General features: G+C 48.3%; 1 protein-coding gene across 4 annotated transcripts in view; it reads left to right on the forward strand.

Annotated features, from left to right (window-relative positions):
• SERP2 (stress associated endoplasmic reticulum protein family member 2) overlaps positions 1-19,645 on the forward strand; it is a 39,743-nt gene extending 20,098 nt beyond the window's left edge. For 3 of the 4 annotated variants that reach the window (XR_010130560.1, XR_010130559.1, XM_031001454.3), the window contains one exon: positions 3,742-4,184. Coding sequence is in view for 2 of the 4 variants with exons in the window: in XM_031001454.3 (XP_030857314.1) it covers positions 3,742-3,782 (41 nt within the window). In the remaining 2 variants the exon portion in view is untranslated. Of the gene's footprint in view, positions 1-3,741; positions 4,185-19,476 lie in introns of those variants that run through there. The other variant, XM_055359571.2, reaches the window with a different exon arrangement.
• The last annotated feature ends 1,372 nt before the right edge of the window (positions 19,646-21,017 follow it).

The following is a 21,017-nucleotide window of genomic DNA, read 5'->3' on the forward strand; positions in this document are numbered from 1 at the left end:
TCGCCTGCCCTGGAACGCCTGCTGTCCCTCCCTTTCTTGGCATCTCTCCTCCCCGCTGTCTCGCCTGCCCACAGTTCCTCTCCTGCAGCCTGTTCTGCTGTTTTCTCAGCTTTGTTCACCCACTGTTAAGTTATTAACTTGTCAGGGTCTAGACTCCCCGCTTCCTTTCCCTCTTTTGAACTCACTGCTGGCTCCCTTCCCATTTGCCGCCTCAGAAAGTCAGCATTTGGAAGGCTGAGGTTACTCTGCAGGTCAGTATTGGCAGGTACACAGAATTACAGTTAATATAATTAGTATGTGTAAGTTTTCTTAAAGACAATGATACAACTGAAAAAGAAATAATAAACACAGTCATCTCTCTGTTATCTTGTGGAGGTAAATGGTGAACTTAAAAAAATAGACTTTATTCAAAGTAGTGTCTCCAAGAAGGTTCATCTGTGAACATGTTAAGGATCGCTGGACTCTTATATGTTAATTCATGGATTCAATTATGATCAGGAATGATCCTCAGTTTTTAAAGCAAACTCAAAGAACTAGATAAGTTGTTTTAATATCAGTGTCGCTGTTCTGAGACGTGCAAACTTTATCTTAGATTCTTTCTTTTTATTATTTTTATTTTTTTTTTTTTTGAGACGGAGTCTTGCTCTGTCACCCAGGCTGGAGTGCAGTGGCGCAATCTCGGCTCACTGCAACCTCCACCTCCCAGGTTCAAGCGATTCTCCTGCCTCAGCCTCCCAAGTAGCTGGCACTACCATACCCAGTTAATTTTTGTATTTTTAGTAGAGACGGGGTTTCACCATGTTGGCCAGGATGGTCTCAATCTCTTGACCTCATGATCTGCCCACCTTGGCCTCCCAAAGTGCTGAGATTACAGGCATGAGCCACCACAGCTGGACTGTCTTAGATTCTTTAAAGAGATTTGTAACAGTTCCTTAAAAAAGAATTGCATGGTTTCTTATTATTACCTCGAACTTTTGAAGTTATGAATTAACTTAATATGGGGGCTACATGGACTAAGACACAGATGGTTTCCTATTTGTTGACTTATATCCTGCTGATAAGTTTTTGTCTAAGGGCAAGAGTAAGTGAGAAGTAATATTTTTGAGCATCTACTTATGTCATCGTATTTATTCCTTGCCATCCTTTGAGGTACCTAATATCCACAGTGTTACAGGTAGAGAAAGCAGGGCTCAGAACTGTGTAGTAATTTCCCAAAGTTCACAGCTTTGTAGGGTGGCAGATAGTGCTAAGCACTGGTCTACATGCTGGGACAGGGAGAAGCAGCAGTTGTTGTAGTCATAGTAACAGTGATGATAGCAGTAGCTACCAGGCAGTGAGTCCTCCATGTGTGAGGACCCTTCCTATATGTCATATGGTTTAATCCCTGTGACAGCCCTGCAAAGGCCATGATCCTCATTTTACAGAACAGGAAGCAGCCTTTAAGAGGTTAATTATTTGTCCAGTCACACAGCTTTTCAGCAAAGAGCTGATATTCAACCCAATTCCATCTGATCCTAACTTTCTGCTCTAAAGTCAACTTGTTTGTCAGGATTAGCGATAGTTCCCTGATCACAAGAACAAAGTCTGAGGCATGGTAGATGTAATTTTTTTTTCCTAATGTTGAATATACAGCTGCCTCCTGGCATTCCTATTGAGCCAGAATACAGAATGTTTATTTAATTTTTACTCCTTGTGAGCCTTGGTGGGGAGGAAAGAAACATCAGATATTTCTGCAAGCTTATAAATTGTTGTAGGGTACTTTCTCTTCCAACTGCTCCTGTTAAGACCCACCCAAGGCCGGGCACGGTGGCTCACGCCTATAATCCCAGGACTTTGGGAGGCTGAGGTGGGTGGATCACGAGGTCAGGAGATCGAGACCATTCTGGCTAACACAGTGAAACCCCGTCTCTACTAAAAATACAAAAAATTAGCCGGGCATGGTGACGGGCACCTGTAGTCCCAGCTACTCGGGAGCCTGAGGCAGGAGAATGGCATGAACCGGGGAGGCGGAGCTTGCAGTGAGCCGAGATCGCACCACTGCACTCCAACCTGGGTGACAGAGCAACACTCCGTCTCAAAAAAAAAAAAAAAAAAAAGACCCACCCAAGAACCCAAACTTAGCTAAGAAAACATCTGAGCACATCCAGAATTAAATATCACAAGTTGTTGGACCAACACCTTCACCATATCTACAGATGAGTCCCTGACACTCACATGGAGCTGATTGACTCTGATTTGACTCATAATTCTAACAGTTTGTTTTCAGCTTAGTCTACAGCAACAAAATAATAGTAGAGGACCCACTGCAGATTGGTGTAGTAATACAAGAGATGTGACCAGAGATGAGAAGAAAGAGACCCAAAAAATGATCAGAAGCAGAAATGGGAGCCCAGAAGTGCAGCTGACCAGAAGCATTTCAGTGTCAGATCACACGCTGCCTCCTCTGTAATGAGATCACAGCACGTCTCATCAGTTACTGGTTTTCATTATGGTGACACTGAACACTCATGAAAAGTTAGCATTGAAATATGTTGGTATCTCCAATTTAGAAAGTTAGTGATGATGGGTACAGTGTTTTTACAGGGAAAAAAAGCCAAAAAATGCATTCATGTTTGTCTACTCTTAAAACCCAGCTGTCCAAGAACAATTCCCCAAGGCCCTGTGCATCATTTCTCTTTCTATCCTTGAAGTGCAGTGTCTGACACATAGGATGTGCTCACTGATGCCAGATGATGAAACTTGAATGGCTTGTTTCCTAGGGTTCTGGATAACTCTGTTTTACCGTGGATCCTGGATGTATTCCAGGATGACTTTAAGAAGGCGAGAAGGGGTAAGACCCCTGAGAGCTCAGTGTTTATTCTGTTTTTACACATGGTTAGATGAGATGATACCCACCCTCCTTCAAAAAAAAAAAAAAAAAGCCATTCAATACATGGTAGTTACTCTTATCATTACCATCATCTTTGTCAACACTGACCAAGGTTGCTCACTGGGGAAGATGTGAAAAAGAAGTTGGGATCTTCTGCTCCTGGGACACATTTGAAACCCAATAGCTGGAAGCAGGCTGAAGCTATGTAACCAGCTCTTATCCACATGGGCAAGGGTCCCAGGAGTTCTCTGTGGGCTTACAAGCTACCCACCCCCTTGACAACTCCAGTTATTAAAGGTTGAGCCCTGAATAAATAAGTGCCGCTCTCCATAAGAGACAGCTGCCTTTCAGAGAGTTCCAAGCAGCTGGAAGATACTCATGCATGGAGGGTTCTGGGCAGCCAGAGGCCGGGCCCCGTGGGCTGCTCCGAGCACCTGGTCTGCCTTCCCAGCACAGGGCTCATTGTTTTACAGGTCACAGCCATTTTGAAAAGGCAGACTCACTGACCTGTTTAATGAGTGCAGTTTCTGCACGAAAGCCCATATCCCTCTCCCAGGCAGCCCCAGAACTTTGCTGGGGAAGGGGGCCAAATCTCCTCTCAGTGCCTGAGGGATTTCTGGCCTTAACTGCTGGTGGAATTAGCAGGAGTTATCTATAAATCCCTGAGGCATCCATCAGCCGACTGAGCGAGGCTGCCTTTTTAAAGAAGTTCACTGACCTCTTGTTAACTTAACTCCTTGTTAGGAAATATCTAATCAGCTGCGAGCTAACACGTCAGGGCCCAGGGGTCTGCAGAAGCCGGGCTCACTGTGGGCTGGGTTTCCAGCTGTGTGCAGTCTGGTGTCTGAGCTGTGGTGTTTTCCTCTTTTCAGCTATCTTTCAGATCATTCAGAGCATAAGGATGGGCATGTGAGAAAGCCAGGGATTTGACACCACCTCCCTCCCACTGGAGGGGGGAGGACAACGGAAGCGGTCAGCCAGTTTCTGCGGGAAACAAGCAGGCCACACGGAATAGAAAAAAACGCTCCCCCACTTGTTCCCTGATCACTTCATCGTGGATGTCAGACCAAATTGCCTTCTCACAGGACATCTTGGTGCATCCGTGTTCTCAAGCGGAAAGGACATTTTGCTTTTCTGTTGGCAGGATTAGTAGCCACGCGGGTCGTCCGCAGCAGTGCTGTCTTTTTGGTTTTTCCCTTGGTTTCACTAATGCGTGCATGTGGCCCTCTGAACGATCACTGGTTTACTTTCTATGGATACAATCTCTCCTCCATTGAGAATTGATTTTACAAATAAATGTCTTCGTTCAACCTTATACCATGTGTGGGTTATAGTGAGAAAACTAAAGTGAAGAAAACAGCAAAATAGCTCAAGGAAAGTTGGGAGGTGGGGAGATTTGGTTATGCAGTTGGAGGAGGCGCAGGGAATCTGTGGGAGGGGAACCAGAGCTAGATTTACTCAGCAGGTCCCTGGCCAGACCCTCAAGATCTTTGCCTGAATGAAGCCCTGGGCAGTTCTAATGACCTTGCATTTTCTACACATTTGATTCTTCTTCTTTTTTTTCAATATTTTTATCTTGTTTGTTCTTCTCTTTTTCAGTTCAGAAAAGGCATGTACAATGTATGTGAAGGTCCGATTAGTCATTATCTCCTCTGTGGTCTGCCTCGGAGCTTAGCACAAAGCAGATGTCCCAGGCCTCTTGGTGAGAACCATCCAACCCCAGAGCCCAGCCTCAGCCACTCCAGAGGTCTGGGTAAATCAGGAGCCTTGCAGCCCTCTGGGGGATCAGCTGGCAGAATTGGGGGGTGAGGCTCTCTCCCTGGCCAGCCTTCCCCACAGCTTCTCAAAGCATGGTGTTGCCAAAGGAAGTTACAGGGACAGCCACAGGATCACTGGTAGGATTAGAGGTGGTCACCCTGCAATATGAAGCATGCTTTTGTTTTTATTAATTTCCATCTTTGCATTAGCAATTTTTTTCATTCATTAACTTCATGAGAGCTTTAAAAAGGAAAGTGACAGACATGACCAGGGTCTCTCTGGACCACTTTACAGGTTTTGGTGTTAGTGGCACTGTTTGAATTAGGGGGCTTTTTGTTCATTGGAGTCTTTAACTTCAGACCCTTTAGTGATGTTCTTTCAGGCTTTCTTTTCTCCCACCCTTTGAGCTCCCCTCCAAAAGCATCCCTTCCCCCTTCTTCCTCATTTCTTTCCCACTAAGAAGAGAGGGTAGTCAGACTGCTCCAAAATCAGCAGCCCTGGGAACAGTCTACCACCCCGTGTTCCCTTGCCACTCCCACTCCCCAGCCCGAAGCCCCTTGGAAAGTGGCAGAAGACATTTCCAGCCACTCAAGGGTGGCATACAATAGATGCTCTCCAAGCTGGTCCCCTCATCCTGTTGGCTCTGACTATCCTCTTCTAGGTCACCAAGTCAGACCAGTGTGTGGTAAGAGATCAGCCCTAAGGGATCCTGCTTGGGGCCCGGGAGCCCATGCTGCCTGCCAAGAGGAGGAAAAAGAAAGGCTCTTGCCTTCAGGTGACTGGGTCTGTGTTCCCACGTGTCTCTTTCCAACTCCCACATTGCCTAGACTTGATTAGAGTGCAGACCTTCTCTTTCTCCCTTAATGCCCATACAAGCATACCTCCCAAACCACCCATAGAGGCCATTACTGGCCTGAGCTTTGTGGTTCATCCCTTATTGGACAGAATTTTTTCCCCTAATTTGGCCTTTCCCATAACAGCAATAGTCAAGAGGGTGATTATCCCCATTTCGAGGAAAGGGAAACTGAATCCTGGCCAGAGTCCGTTCCAGATAGACCCTGCTTGTCCCCAGGTGTCAGGTGCGATGGGCTGAGCATGGTAGGCTGTTGGCTGCCATCCATAAAACTGTCCAAGATTGATTTCTCTCCCCAGGCTCTGCAATCACCCACAAACTGGTTTTCTATTAGTTTCCAGGTAGCCTCCCTGAAGTACTTGTATATGGCAGTCTACCCTCCCTGGTGACTTTTTCCATCTGTTCTCTGCAAGCAGACATGAGAGCTGTCTTAAGGAAGTTAGCGCCATTGTTGATCTATATTGTACTGCAGAGATGACAGCAGTTTCCCTGTGAAACCTAGTAAGAAATACACAGAAGCCCAATGCACAACATACCCTCCAAAACAAGTTTTACAGAAAGAATTACACTTATCCCTACCATACATGATGCAATCTAATTTTTTTCTAGTCTGTTTTTTGAATTAAAATTAAAAATTTCTAGTCTAATTTTTTGAATTAAAAATTAATTTAAAATGGTTGCATCCTGAACAACTGATTTTATAACCCATGAATAGATTTCAACCACAGTTTAAAAAATACTGCACTTCAGAAGAAAATCAAGCCTTGGTTGGGGACAGATCAGCAGGGTTCAGAAAGCAGTAAAGTTGGAACCCCACTTTGCATCCTGGTGAGAACTTAAAGTCCCATCTCAGTCACCGCCAATCAAAAGCTCCATCGGCACATGAAAAGCGACTTCTTTTGGGATTGAAGGCACATTGGCAGATTCTGCAGAGAAAGCTAGGGGGCCAGGTGAGCCTGTGGATCCAGCACCACCTCGAATCCATAGAAAGACTGTGAAATTAATGTCCATTTATTTCATAAATAAATGTCCATGCTGGCAGGTTCAATTTGTCAGCATTCACTTACTGGGAATCACAATCACTTAGGACGGGTGTGGGGAGTTCTTAAAAGTAGGAATCCACCCCAAGCCTGCTGAAAATCAAACTCTCAGAGGAAGACATGCATAGGTTTTGCGTACGTGTTTTTTAAAAGATGTAGACAATTCTGATGCCGCCCATCCACCAATGAACATTTGGGAACCAATTCACCACCAGACTTAGTTTAATTAAACCAAAGCAGGGACCCAGAGGCAATGCCGCACACCTAACCCACCACATTCAACCTGATCTCTGACAGCTTCTTTCTCCTTTGACGTTCAGAAGCATCTGGGGGCTCCTGGGGGTTCAGCGGTGATGATACACTATGTTTGGTTTTGCTCCAGTCCTTGTGTGTGTCTGTGGCCACAGACTGGAGCACAGTGTGCTTGCTACTTGACTCGACTTTTGAGGCTCTATAGAGGAGAATAATCGTGCCTTATGGAAAGGCTAAGGTCTTTTCCTAGGTCCCCTCCCCCAGGACATCATCACAGGTCAAACACTGTTTCGGGGAAGGCCAGTGCCCCTTGAAGGTGCTCCCTGCTTCGGAAGTGCCTAAACACAGGAAACATGCCCTCAGACATGGGGGCTGCACTTTGTTATAGACAGTTCTCATCCTATCCAGACACAAGAACATTCTAACATAATATCCCTGCAGTTCTTCCACAATTGGTCCCCAGAGCTTTGGAGGCAAAATGTCATCTGGGTGATGTCCTTTCTCCTACAGCCATCATCAGGCTTCAGCTGCAAGCTGTGAACATATATTAATCGCTGTCAGCAGCAGGTCCCTTTCTTTGAGAAATCTTCAGGTCCTGAGGCTTCCATCTGCCAGCAATGGGCCATGACTTCCTCTCTAGGGGTCAGCAAACTTTATCTGTAAAGGGCCAGTAAATATTTTAGGCTTTGCAGGCCATATGGTCTTGAGACTGTTAAATTCTGCTGTTGTAGCTTGAAAGCAGCCTTTGACAATATGTAAATGAATGACCATGGCTGTTACCCAGTAAAACTCAATTTAAAATACAGGTGAAGCCAGGTGTGGTGGCTCAGGCCTGTAATCCCAGCACTTTGGGAGGCCAAGGTGGGTGGATTGCCTGAGGTCAGGAGTTCGAGACTAGCCTGGCCAACATAGAGAAACCCTATCTCTACTAAAAATACTGAAATTAAGCTGGGCACGGCAGTGGGCACCTGTAATCCCAGCACTTTGGGAGGATGAGGTGGGTGGATCACCTGAGGTCAGGAGTGCAAGACCAGCCTGGCCAACACGGTGAGACCCCATCTCTACTAAAAATACAAAATTAGCTGGGCGTGGTGGCACATGCCTGTAATCCTAGCTACTCAGGAGGCAAGGCTGGAGAATCACTTGAACCCAGGAGGCAGAGGTTGCAGTGAGCTGAGATTGCACCATTGCACTCCAGCCTGGGCAACAAGAATGAAACTCCATCTCAAAAAAAAAAAAAAAAAAAAAAAGTTAGCCGGGCTTGGTGGCACATGCCTGAAATCCCAGTTACTGGGGAGGCTGAGGTGGGAGGATCCCTTGAACCGGGGAGTTCGAGGTTGCAGTGAGCTATGATAGTGCCACTGCACTCCAGCCTGGGTAACAGAGCAAGACTCTGTCTAAAAAAAAACGATCCCCAGGTATAATCCAGATCTAGTGAATCAGAAACTCTGGGGGTGGGGCCAATAGTGTAGGTTTTAGAAGCCTTCCAGGTGATTCTTCTGCAAGCTCAAATTGGAGAACCCTGCTCTCAGTCTGCTGCCAAACCTGTCTGCTCCAGAGAGTTTTTGGTGGTTAGCCATACCCCTGGACAGTCCTCTTCCCCTTTCTCCCTCACAAATTTAAGTACACCCTTAGTACTTAATTAACTCTTATGTACCTAGAGATTTGCTCTCTGCTTGTTTCATGTTTCTATATTTTGTCTCCCAGTTAGACTGAAACCCGTTGAAGGTACAGTATGTGTGTGACTCCTTCCATCTCTACCCCACCACTGATCCATTTTAAGCATTTAATAAAGGCAAGGAAGGCCTTCACCTTTATTAACTTTTTTGAAAAATCAGAATTTTCAGCCCACAATTCACTTTCAAAAATACACATTAAGTGCCTACTCTGTGCCAGGCCCTGTTTTAAGGCACAAGTCCTGGCCTTCATGAAACTTACATTCCAGTCAGGGAGACGTAATAAGCACATAAATTATCAATAAATACTATGAAGAAAAATAAAGCAAGATAATACAGTGGCAACTGGCGGGGTGACAGATTTTAAACAGCCTGGTCAGAGCAAGGCCAAGAAGAGAGCACTGCATTTTTAGGACCTAAAAGAGAATATGCAGGTCTTTTATGTTCTCCTCTTCACAGATTGAGCCTAACAGTACTCGTTTCAGTATTAGGCAGGTTAGAATGCCCTGTGCTGCAGGAACAACAACAAAAGCTCAGTGGCTTTGCACGTAAACGTTCACTTCTCTCTCACACAAGTCGAATGCAGGCTAGTGAGGGCTTCCCTCCACTTGTTGGCTCAGTTGTCTGGGTTCTGCTGCCATCCCAACACTAGGTCGCCTGTGCACAGAGAAATGCCAGGGGATGACAGCTCCCCCTTTTAGTGATTCACTTTTTCATTTACAGGAAATCTCCAGGTGTGTCTTCCCTCAGCCAGTCCTAGGGTACGGCAGGTGACATGTCCAACCCTCTCGGAAGCACACCCAAGGCGGAGGGAATGATGTTGGGAGAATAGTAGAAATTTCTCCGGTTCCAAAATCCGTATTGCTTCCTTATGGGAAAGGGCTTATTTTTCCTTGTTTTCCATCTGGCTATTACCATTTTGATAGCCTCTCTTCCGGCTAGATAAGCTGGGGGTGTCAGGGACAGATGAGAGAAGAAAAAAGGTACATTTCTGGTGACAAGGCACAAATAGGCTTGTCAGGGAGCGAGATGCACATGCAGGATAAGGGCTCTCCGTGACGTGGAACAAGCCTGTGTTTGGAGCTCAGTAAGGCAGAAAGCCAGGTGGGCTGGAGCCCCACCCTTTCCTGAGCTCCCAGGCTGAGGCTCCTGAAGGCTTCAGGAGCACAGCAGCACCTTGTTGACCTGCAGCACCCTGCCTGCTTGGCCCGGTCTCTTCACGCTGTCGCTCAGTGCACAATTGAATTTTCCTCCTGAGGAAGTTGATGGCTGCTGGAACACGCAACGACGTTCAATATGATGATGAACAAAATGTATCTGCAATTAGACATACCTCCGCAGCACTGCTGTTTGCTGTGTCTTAAAGGAGGTTATTTGGAAAAAAACGAAGAGGAGTTGATGACATTGTTCCAAGCTCTGCATATATGGGAACACTTGGACTTTTTACACAGTAGGAAAACATTTCATTTGTCCCCTGCCTATACAGCCCAAGCTCCTGTCTGGGTGTTTCTTTCTATCTTTCAGCAAGTGCTGCAAATAGGCAAAGGATGGCAAAGGAACAGCAACCCTCCCCTGTGAATCGGGGCCATTCACGGTTAGAGTCACCAAACCTGTATTTCAGGGGACATCTTTCCAGCTCCCAATCTCCCAGCTTGGCCGGCTGCCCTGAAAAGGGACTGGGACTTGGCTCTGGGAAAGACATGGCTCCCTTTCAGGCTGAGTGAAACCCCTAAGAGTCTCTCCCGTTTTCTAATATCAGGGCTTGCTACCTGAGCTCATTGTTTGTTAGTGTTGGAAAAGTTTCCTGCTGCTTTCCAACCTGGCCCATCTACCCCGAGGCTGAGAAGGGGAAAAGTCGCTGATGTCATAACCCAGCTTGGTTTTGCTGCCAGTGGCAAGGGGATGGGAGGAAGCCAGCAAGCAGCCTTCCCTGGGGCAGCAATGACCGCAGGAGGCCCAGGCCGGCCAGCCGTGCAAAATAGGCTGCAAATCTTCATAACAAAAAAGCCACCCTTGACAACATATCCCTAGGGTGCGGGGGGGGCCTCTTTACGCCTTTGTCTATCTGTATGTCTCTCTCTCTGTCTCTCCGTTTCTCTGTGTATTTTTCTGTCTCCGTCTCTGTCTCTCTGTGTCTGTTTCTCTCTGTCTTTGTTTCTGTCTCTTTCTCTTGCTAAGGAACAGCTCTTGCCACTTTATAGTGGCAAGACTACTTATTCTCTGTTTTGAAATGCAGAATATGCCAGGGATTGGGGTATCTAGCACATCACCTCTTCAGACTTCATGCACTGTGCCCACAGTGCCCCTCCGCAGGCTTGTGCTGGGCTGGACAAGCCTTCCCTTCGTCCCTCCCCAGGCCTAGGTGGCCAGCGTGCCCTCCCTGCAGAAGCTGGTCTCCCTTCCCCTCTCCCTGCATGCTCCCTACTGACCTCTTCCCGCAGCCAGGGAGCATCTGGGGCAAATGCAAACAGTTCTTTGGTCTGCTTATTTGCTTTTCTTAGTGCAAAGGTGGAGGAAGAATGTGGTTAGTGCAGCCACCATGGCTGCCAGGGACAAAGTCAGTTCTGGGGAAGGGGAGCGCCAGAGCCTGCCAGCCCAGCAACCAGCCCTGCCGGAAGGCCCCCAAGCCAGGATCCTGTCAGTCTCCATCTAGAAACCAGACAGAAAGCACTTTTGTAAATGTTAACCAAAAAGGTCCCCCTGTGATGGCTGTGCTGTAAATCAAAGTAGACGATGTGGCGTGGGGGCGGGGCACACGTCTTGTCTCTGGAGCCATCGCAAAGCAGGGAGGGGATGCTCCTTCCACTCTCAGGTGGGGGCTGGAGCTCCCCGCTAGTCCACGCTGGAGAAAGGTTTTTAGGGCCTGGAGTCACCCAGGACCCATCTCTGTCCAGGGGATGCTGTGTAATATTCACCATTAATCCTACACATCTGGGAAGCATTCTCCTGCTAAAGATAAGATAAAGCCCAAATGATTTGTTTTGGGGGCTGGCTGGGGGGCTGGGGGGAGGCCAGGCCTGGAAGGCTGGGCACACAGGAGCACCCTAACCAGCAAGCGGGGGACGCAGCCTCCGCGGCAGACTCCCACAGTCTGTCTGTGTTGCCGGGCAGATTCCCTAAGCATGGTGCACTGAGGTACACAGGGAATCTGGAAAATTATTTTGCTTTACACAATGGAGACTGTGTTATTTAAGTTTAAAATACCATGGGGGAGGAAGGTAAGCATAATCAGCTTTATAAGAGAACAAGCAGGCAGGGGAGCTTTTCCCAGATTCCACCCTTTTGTTAAATCTCTGAGGTTTCCAGAATGTAGTTCTTCCTCGCTCCTGCCGCCTCCCACCTTCCTTCCTCACTCTCCCCTCTCCCTCTCTGCCTTTCTCTGTGTCTGTGCCTCTATAACAATAAAAATCATCAACGCAGCCATTGCTGTGAGCAAGGTACTGTTCCAAGTGCTTTTCAGATCACGTAACCCCCAAAACTCTATGAGGAAGGTTCTGCCTTCTTCTCTGCATTGCGCTCTCTTTCTCTCCTGCTGCCTCTGCCTCTCTCATACACACACTCACCCCCTGACACACACACACACACACACACACACACACACACACACACACACACCCCTTAGGCCTCTCTGTATCACCTCCACACACTCAGACACATACCCACAGTCTTGTCCACACCAATAAGAAGCAGTTCACCTCCACCGGGAGGGAGAGCCTCAGAGCCTGAAGAATGCCAGCCTTTGCACTCCTGCACTCGGAGGTTCTCCTGAGCTACCTGGGGTGCAGTGGCTATGAAGGCCTCAGTACTCAGACCTCCCTGAACTTGGTTGAAGATCGTGAACAGGAAAGCAAGCTCTACCCCTGCTGACTCTACCTGCCAGGCTGCCCAGCCTAGCAGGGCCAAGGCTGGATCTACTCTCTCTTCTGTCCTTGACACTGCTCTGACCTTTGAGGGGAGAGAGAGGCACCCAGAGGTGACAGGGAAAACAAAAGAAGACTCTGGTTTCCAGCAGCAGCACTGACTAGAGAACAGGGAAGCAGGGATTCTGGTCCTGGCCACGCCCCTCACTGCACCTGGACAGCGGACAGGACATTTAGTCTTCATGGGTTTTCATTTCTCTCACAGGAAGATGGATTATCCCCATTTTTATTTTAGGGGCAGTCAGAGAAGCCCAATGTAAAAATACAAAGAAGGTGCAGGCTCTGTGCAGCCCAGCCTTCACCCTCCTTCTGGAGCAGCCCTTTCCAGACTTGCTCACTGAATAAATCCTGTTGGGCACAGACTGTGCGCCTTCCATGGCATCAGGGGGTGTAGTGCCAAGCACCACTCCCTATTCCCCAGGAACTTACAGCTGAGAGGAGGGAAACAGGTGAGCTGATCAACACGCTCTCCCTAACAGTGACACAAACTAACAAGGGGCAGCGTGCAAAGCACAGTGGATCAACTCAAGGAAAAGGGAGCTAAAACTGTCTATCTACTTCTAGGAATGTCCCCAAAAGAACTGAAAGAGGGACTTGGAGAGATGCTTGTACAGCCATGTTCATAGCGGCATTATCCACTATAGCCAAGGGGCAGAAGCAACCCAGGTGTCCACCGACCGTAGAGGATGAACGGGTAAACTGAACGTGGCACATCCACACCCATGGAACACTATTCGTCAATGAAAAAGAAGGACATTCTGACACATGCCCCCACATGGATGAACCTGGAGAACATTATGCTTAAGCGAAATAAGCCACTCACAAAAAGATAGATACTGTGTGATTCCACTTGTGTGAGGTACCTGGAGTGGTCCCATTTATAGAGACAGAAAGGAAACAGTGGCTGCCAGCAGCTCAGGGGAGGAAGGAACGGGGAGTTGGTGTTTCCTGGGCACAGAGTTCTGGTTTGGGATTATGAGAACATTCCGGAAATGGGTGATGATGACGGTTGCACAATAATAAATATATTTAATGCTGCCAAATTGTACACTTAAACATGGCTAAGATGTTAAATTTATGTGCATTTCACCACAATTAAAAATAATAATTTAAAAAATTGTTGAGTATGTGTCCAAAAAGTGGCCAGGGTTTGGCAAGGGTTGAGGGGGAGGAGAAATGACGCTGCCCAGACCTCTATGATAAGGCCCGAAGCCTGCCTCCACCCCCCCGGCGTGAGACCAAAGGGCCTTTGCACATGCTCTTCCTTTCACCCGATGCTTTTCCCCTCAATATTTCCATGACTGAAATTCACTCAGCTCTTTCTTCAAATGTCACTCCTCAAAAAGCCCTCACTGACACCACTAACTATAATAAAGCATGTACATGCACGTGCGCGCACACACACACACACATTCTGCCCACCACGTGCCGTAGCAGATTTCTGCACAGCACTAACCACCATCTCCTATGCTGGTATATATATCTTTATTTATTTATTTTCTGTTTCCCCAACTAGAATATAAGCTTCAGGAGGACAGGGGCTCTGTTTTGTTCACTGTTCTCTCCCCTATGCTTGAAAGATTGTAGGTGCTCATATGAATTTGAAGGATGATGAGGAAACAAGGAAATGGGGGTGTCTACCCAGCTTGCCAGGGCTCCCCTTGGAAATTTGAGCCCAATGCCCCCACCTGGCCACAAGCCCACCTACTGAGGCTTACCTTTTTTGCATTTTTCTCTCTCAAGAACCTTGCAGGGAGGTGATGACAGGGTTTGGGAATTTGACTCAGAATCACAGCTATATATCTATGATCATCTTCTACCCTTTTAACTTGGCCTTACGGTTTAGATACCAGAAGAATGACAGGGAGTGAATTAAGAGGGGAGATTCCATTTTAGTGAACATACGTAACTCAGTTTTTAAAATAGAATCATACGATTTTTGAGGTGGACAAGATCACAGACTTCAGCTGAGTTTGAAGCATTGAGAGAATATCCAACCGCAAGTGGGTCGCAGAGCCCTGGCGATGTGGATGGGCCTGTGTTGCGCATTCAGTCTAGCCCTGCACATAACCAGGGCACTAAGAAATGTGTTTGCTAAAGAGAAGCTGCTGGTGCCAGCAAGGACACAGGGAAGTGCTCCAGGAGGCCTGAGGCAAGCTCACCTGATTAGCCTCCACTTCAGGCTCACCCTGAACCCTCATAGGCGCGGCTGGCTCTCAGGGTCTGTGGTTCCTAGACACTAATGCTTATGAACCTGATGCTTAAAATTGCTCATGGACATTGGCATGCATTATGAACTCCAGGGCCAGGCGTGGTGGCTCATGCCTGTAATCCCAGCACTTTGGGAAGTCAATGCGGGTGGATCACTTGAGACCAGGAGTTCGAGACTAGCCTGGCCAATGTGGTGAAACCCATTCTCTACTAAAAATACAAAAAATTAGCAGGGCGTGGTGGTGGGTACCTGTGATCCCAGCTACTTGGGAGACTGAGGCAGGAGAATTGCTTAAACCCGGGAGGTGGAGATTGCAGTGAGCTGAAATTTCACCACTGTACTCCAGCCTAGGCAACAGAGTGAGACCCTGTCTTAGAAAAAAAAAAAAAGGACTCCAATCTCCCCACCTCCTTGCTCCCAAATTAGGTTTACCTAAAACAAAGCCAACTTTGAGTAAGAGTTCTATGAAAAACTGAAGATAGAATGGCAAGTTCCTTTGCTTTTTTTTTTTTTTTTTTTTTTTTTTTTAGATGGAGTCTTGCTCTGTTGCCCAGGCTGGAGTGCAGTGGCGCAATTTTGGTTCACTGCAACCTCCGCCTCCCAAGTTCAAGTGATTTTCCTGCCTCAGCCTCCTGAATAGCTGGGGCTACAGGCGCGTGCCACCACACTTGTCTAATTTTTTTGTATTTTTGGCAGTGATGGGGTTTTGCCATGTTGGCCAGACTGGTCTTGAACTCCTGACCTCAAGTGATCTGCCTGCCTCGGCCTCTCAAAGTGCTGAGACTACAGGCATGAGCCCCCTCGCCTGCCCTCCTTTGCTTTTTCAAGGCAATAAAGTCAACTCCCACTAAATGCATCGTCACTGCGACATTACTGCATCCTCATTCATTGTGCCTTCGAATTCTACTTCAGGAATCACAGATTCTCCAACCTAGAGGGAAAGCTAAACATCACTAGGCTCATGCTTCCTAACCTGTGGGTTGCTATCATTTCGCATGCCGTGAAATCAATGCAGCGGACCATAATGAGAATTTCATTTGAAAATTGAAATAGAGCAGAATGAAATAGAAAAGACCACAGGGCATTGCACATAGAAAAGTAAGTCTTCCTTCATGAAATTTCTTGTTCAGTTATATATAATTATGATGTGTCTACTGCATTGCATTATGAAATATTTCTTACTATGAGACCTGGTCAAAAAAATTTTGAAGGCGGCTACTCTGATCCATTTTCTATATAGGTCTCAATACTCCCATATCGAGCTGACGTTTAATCATTCCATAGTCCATGAGCTTATTCAGTACCTGTGGTGTGGAAGGCACTGAGCTGGATCCTGGGGCAATGAAGATGAACAGGACACTGTGTGCCACAGTCCAGGCAGGAACCAGGGTGGTAGAGGGCACACCCCGATTGGCTCATAGGAGAAGAGTTTAATAAAGGACATATTGATTCAGTGTGGGAAGAGTATAGGGAACCCTAAGGAGACAGTGCAGACTCCAGGGCCATGAACAGCAGAACAAGGTGGGCAAGGCTGAGGGAAGGGAGCTGCTTCCAGAACCTGAAGCTATGTGGGGGGGTATATGTAGCTAGAGAGGCTGTCGCCTTTAGTCAGGAGGCCACCAGCTCACAGGAACCCTGTAGGGAAGCTGCCAGAGAGACCAAGAGCTCAGCTCTCATCTCCTGCTGATGGTGAGCCGCATTGGCCAAATGCCCCCAGAAGCCAGAGGGCACAGGACACCAGGGTGCCATCCACATGGGAGAGCAGTGGGGAAAGGGTGGAGGGTGGATATGGAGGGCAGACAGACAAAATTACTGCCTGCTGGGAACTTGAATTGGATGGATGAGAAGGCACATCATCAGAAAAACCACAGTGGTGCCATAACTCATGCTGGAAGAGAGGTATTAATGACGACTTCCGGAAGCACCCAGGAGGAAGCGCTCAACTCCTGGGGAGGTTGGGGAAGGCTTGCAAGAAAGAAGTCCAGTGTTCTGTCTCCAAGCATCCTTTCCTTTGAAGAGCTGCCTTCCCTGCTTCCCTCCCTCCACGTGGTCCTAGTAGGATCTCAGAACAGTGCCGTCCTTCTCTGGTACAGGGTAGCAAATCAGAGTATGCTCCTATTCCCTGGCCACAGCCCCTCAGAGTCTTCCCTGGGGATCTTCCACTAGTGACAAAAACTGTCTCTTGCCTCTGAATTCAGGAGACTGAGAGGCTGCAGAGTTGAAACTATTCTGCCATCTCCTCCCTATCCCAATAAGCATACATATTCAACTTAGGAAAAAATTGGGGTGGGGCAGAAATTTTACTGGGACATGTTTTTCACTGAGGGTTACCTTCTAGTTGGGCATATACTACTGTATTCATGTTGATCGTTTCTCTTTTTGTTTGAGTGTGAGTTTCTGTCCTTGCAGTCTTGAAGCTGAATTTCTGTCCTAGCGCACCCTGCAGGTGCAGAAGCATGGAGAGGAGAAGGCACTTGGCCTGGTGAGGAACCTGCTGGGCGTATGGCCTGGCCAGAACCCAGGGTGCCTGTGAATGGGGACCTAGGAGAAGGCTTCACAGTGAGTGTGGGTCAGATCATGAAAGGCTTGGGTCAGATGGGGAACGCATGAGTATTCATTAAGGATTTTAACAGAGGGGACACACACAGAGGTGCATCTTAGAAAGCTCCCTCTGATAGCTGTGTGGAAGATGGGTGGAGGTGAGCCAGCCCGGAGGAAGCCGCGGGAGACACAGCAGGCACCAGAACTCAGCTGGGAACCCTAGGGAATGGAGAGCGGTTCTTGGATCCCAGAGGGACTGAGTAAAGTACAAGAGTCTACAATTAGTAGCAAGTTTCCGGTTTGGGTGGGAAGGTGGATGGTGGCATGAATGGAATCTTGCTTCCGTTTTTTCCCACATCTCATAACTTTGAGGGTCTTCTCCTTCCTGAAAGCATGATCGCTTTCCCCCTGAAAGCATTCTGAGTTTATCCATGTCCTATAGAAGACACAGGGCCCACAACAGAACAATACTCCAATGGAGGAAGGCACCATCACACACTTTTATGAACACACCGCATGGGGCCTGAGGATTTTCCTGGAAGTCATCTCACTGTGATGGCTCACATGGAAAACAGTATTGTCTTAAAGCCCTAAGGTTTTTTTTCATGTAGGCTCTGGATCATTTTTTAATTGGCAAGTAAATATTTTTACAAGTGGTAATTTTTGTGTGCGTGGGTAATTTTTTTTTTGAGACGGAGTCTTGCTCTGTTGCCCAGGCTAGAGTGTAGTGGCATGATCATGGATCACTGCAACCTCCGCCTCCAGGGTTCAAGCAATTCTCCTGCTTCTGCCTTCAGAGTAGCTGGGATTACAAGCACGTGTCACCAAGCCCAGCTAATTTCTTGTATTTTTAGTAGAGACAGGGTTTCACTGTGTTGGCCAGGCTGGTCTCAAACTCCTGGCCTCAAGTGATCCGCCCTCCTCAGCCTCCCAAAGTGCTGAGATTACAGGTGTGAGCCACTGCGCCCGGCCAATAATTCTTTTTAAACCACCTGAAATGCTGACCTATGTCATTAAACTTAGCATGTCTTCCCTACATCTGAAAACTACACATCTCCAATCCTTTGAATCCAATGTAATTCAACAAGCAGTATGGTGTGAAGATTCTGGAATCGTTACTGTGGAAGATGTCTGAAAAGGACATGTTCTACTGTTTTGAAGCAACTCTCTCCAGTGTGGCAGAGTAACAGTGAGGGGGAGAGGGAGAGAGGGAGAGAGAGAGAGAGAGAGAGAGAGAGAGAGAGAGAGAGAGAGAGAGAGAGAGGGAGGGGGGAGGGGAGGGAGGGAGAGAGAGAGGAAATAAAGATCTTTGGAGCACTGTCTAGTTGTGAAATGCTGTGTGGAGTGGTTGCTATGACTTTTCAAGGTTCTGGCGATATTTTACCTTGAGGTTTACCATATATACCATCTTCCCAGCTCAACATGTCTGAAAAGCTTTTACCATGTGAACTTCTGATTTCCTGTTAGCCGTCTACACTGTGGATAATTCATGACTAGTTACTGGCCCTTCACCTTTGTGATCTTTGCCTTAATGTGTCCCCTGACTCTATGGGTTTGTACTGTCCTCGGCTTTCTTTTCTGGGGCTGACCTTTTGTTTACTTCCAAAAACCTCACTAACTTTTACAGATGTACCTTACAGGCGGTGGTCATAGAAAGCAGGCTTCCTAATGCGCCCTTTGCAAGTTTTGTGTAAACTACCTTAAAACTCACTGTTTGCCCCTTCTCCTTTCCCTCCCTGCTTTCAGTAAACTCCCACTTCAGGTCTCATCATCTCAAATTGTTTCTCCACCAACCTCCTTCGGTCCTCTTAGATCACCATTTTTGCAATCTGAGCAGACAGGCCCTGGGCCAAGCGGTGTGTCCACCACGTTACGTGGCTCTCTCTTTCTGAAGATCCGGGGGGATCCTGACACGGAGATCTCAGGATGGGGAAAACTGTGTACTTTCAGCAGATCCGCTCATTCTACTGACATTTCCCGAACACCTACTCGGTGTCAAGCACCCTGAGAGGGATGGGGTGGTGACTAGACAGAAGACAGGCCCACATTTACAGGCAGGCAAGGGGAGCGCACGAGGAAGCCTCCGGCGACTGACCCAGGGCGGAGAAGAGTCACAGAGGAAGGGGCTGGTGAGCAGAGCTGGGAATGAAGAATGAGACAGCACACAGCTGGCCCCAGAAAGGGAGAAATTTGGTTTCTCCGTGCTGTGGAACTGAAGAGCTGGCAAGAGGAGAGGAGGGTGTGAGACAGAGGAAGGGGCTGGGATTTTATCTAAGAGCCACAGGAAGCTGTTGAAAAATTCAAAGCCAGAAGCAATGCCATCAGACTGATCATCTTTCCTTCTTTCTTTGATAGCTTGGAATCAGGAACTGAATTTGCAGCCCACTGCTTGCAACTCTTGGGGGCCACCATTCTGCTGTTTGAAGATTCATTCACCCTGCCTTCATGTCCTTATAACTTGACCACTCTGTCCTCATTTATTTAACTCTCCTGGTACTGAATGCATCTCCACAAGCCCCGCCAAATGCGAATAAACCACGTTAGCACATTTACTCTCATAACAGCCCTTGAGTTAAACATTTTATATCTCATCTTACAGGGAAGGAAATTGAAGCCCAGAGAAATTCAGTGACTCACCCATGGCCTTAGAATTTTTTCATTCATTTCTGGAACTTGTTCACTATCTCGCTTCCTCAACTAACTGGAAACACAACAAGGGCAGCGACTGTGTTTGCAGTGGTCATGGTGAGAGGTGACAGCGTGCTGGCAGTCGTCACAGCCCTCGCTCGCTCTCGGCGCCGCCTCTGCCTGGGCTCCCACTTTGGCGGCACTTGAGAAGCCCTTTAGCCCGCCGCTGCACTGTGGGAGTCCCTTTCTGGGCTGGCCAAGGCCGGAGCCGGAGCCGGCTCCCTCAGCTTGCGGGTAGGTGTGGAGGGAGAGGCGCGGGCGGGAACCGGGGCTGCGCGCGGTGCTTGCGGGCCAGCGTGAGTTCCGGGTGGGCGTGGGCTCGGCGGACCCCGCACTCGGAGCAGGCGGCCGGCCCTGCCGGCCCGGGCAATGAGGGGCTTAGCACCCGGGCCAGCGGCTGCGGAGGGTGTACTGGGTCCCCCAGCAGTGCCAGCCCACCGGCGCTGCGCTCGATTTCTCGCAGGGCCTTAGCTGCCTTCCCGCGGGGCAGGGCTCGGGACTTGCAGCCCGCCATGCCTGAGCCTCCCACCCCCTCCGTGGGCTCCTCTGCCGCCCAAGCCTCCCCGAAGAGCACTGCCTCCTGCTCCAGGCGCAGTGCTGGAGCTCTCAGTCTCCTGAGTCTGGTGGGGACGTGGAGAACCTTTGTGTCTAGCTCAGGGATTGTAAATACACCAATCGGCACTCGGTATCTAGCTCAAAGTTTGTAAACACACCAATCAGCACCCTGTGTCTAGCTCAGGGTTTATGAATGCACCAATGGACACTCTGTATCTAGCTCCTGTGGTGGGGCCTTGGAGCACCTTTATGTCTAGCTCAGGGATTGTAAACGCACCAATCAGTGCCCTGACAAAAACAGACCACTGGGCTCTACCAATCAGCAGGACGTGGGTAGGGCCAGATAACAGAATAAAGGCAGGCTGCCCTGAGCCAGCAGTGGCAACTGGCTCAGGTTCCCTTCCATACTTTGGAGCTTTGTTCTTTGGCTCTTTGCAAATGAGCCACTGCTCACTCTTTGGGTCCACACTGCTTTTATGAGCTGTAACAGTTGCTGTGAAGGTCTGCAGCTTCACTCCTGAAGCCAGCGAACCCACGACCCCACCAGAAGAAATGAACAACTTCAGACGGGCTGCTGTAAGAGCTGTAACACTCACCGCGAAGGTCTACAGCCTCACGCCTGAGCCAGCGAGACCACGAACCGACCAGAAAGA

This window comes from Gorilla gorilla, chromosome 14 (assembly GCF_029281585.2).
Source record: "Gorilla gorilla gorilla isolate KB3781 chromosome 14, NHGRI_mGorGor1-v2.1_pri, whole genome shotgun sequence".
Classification (NCBI taxonomy): domain Eukaryota; kingdom Metazoa; phylum Chordata; class Mammalia; order Primates; family Hominidae; genus Gorilla; species Gorilla gorilla.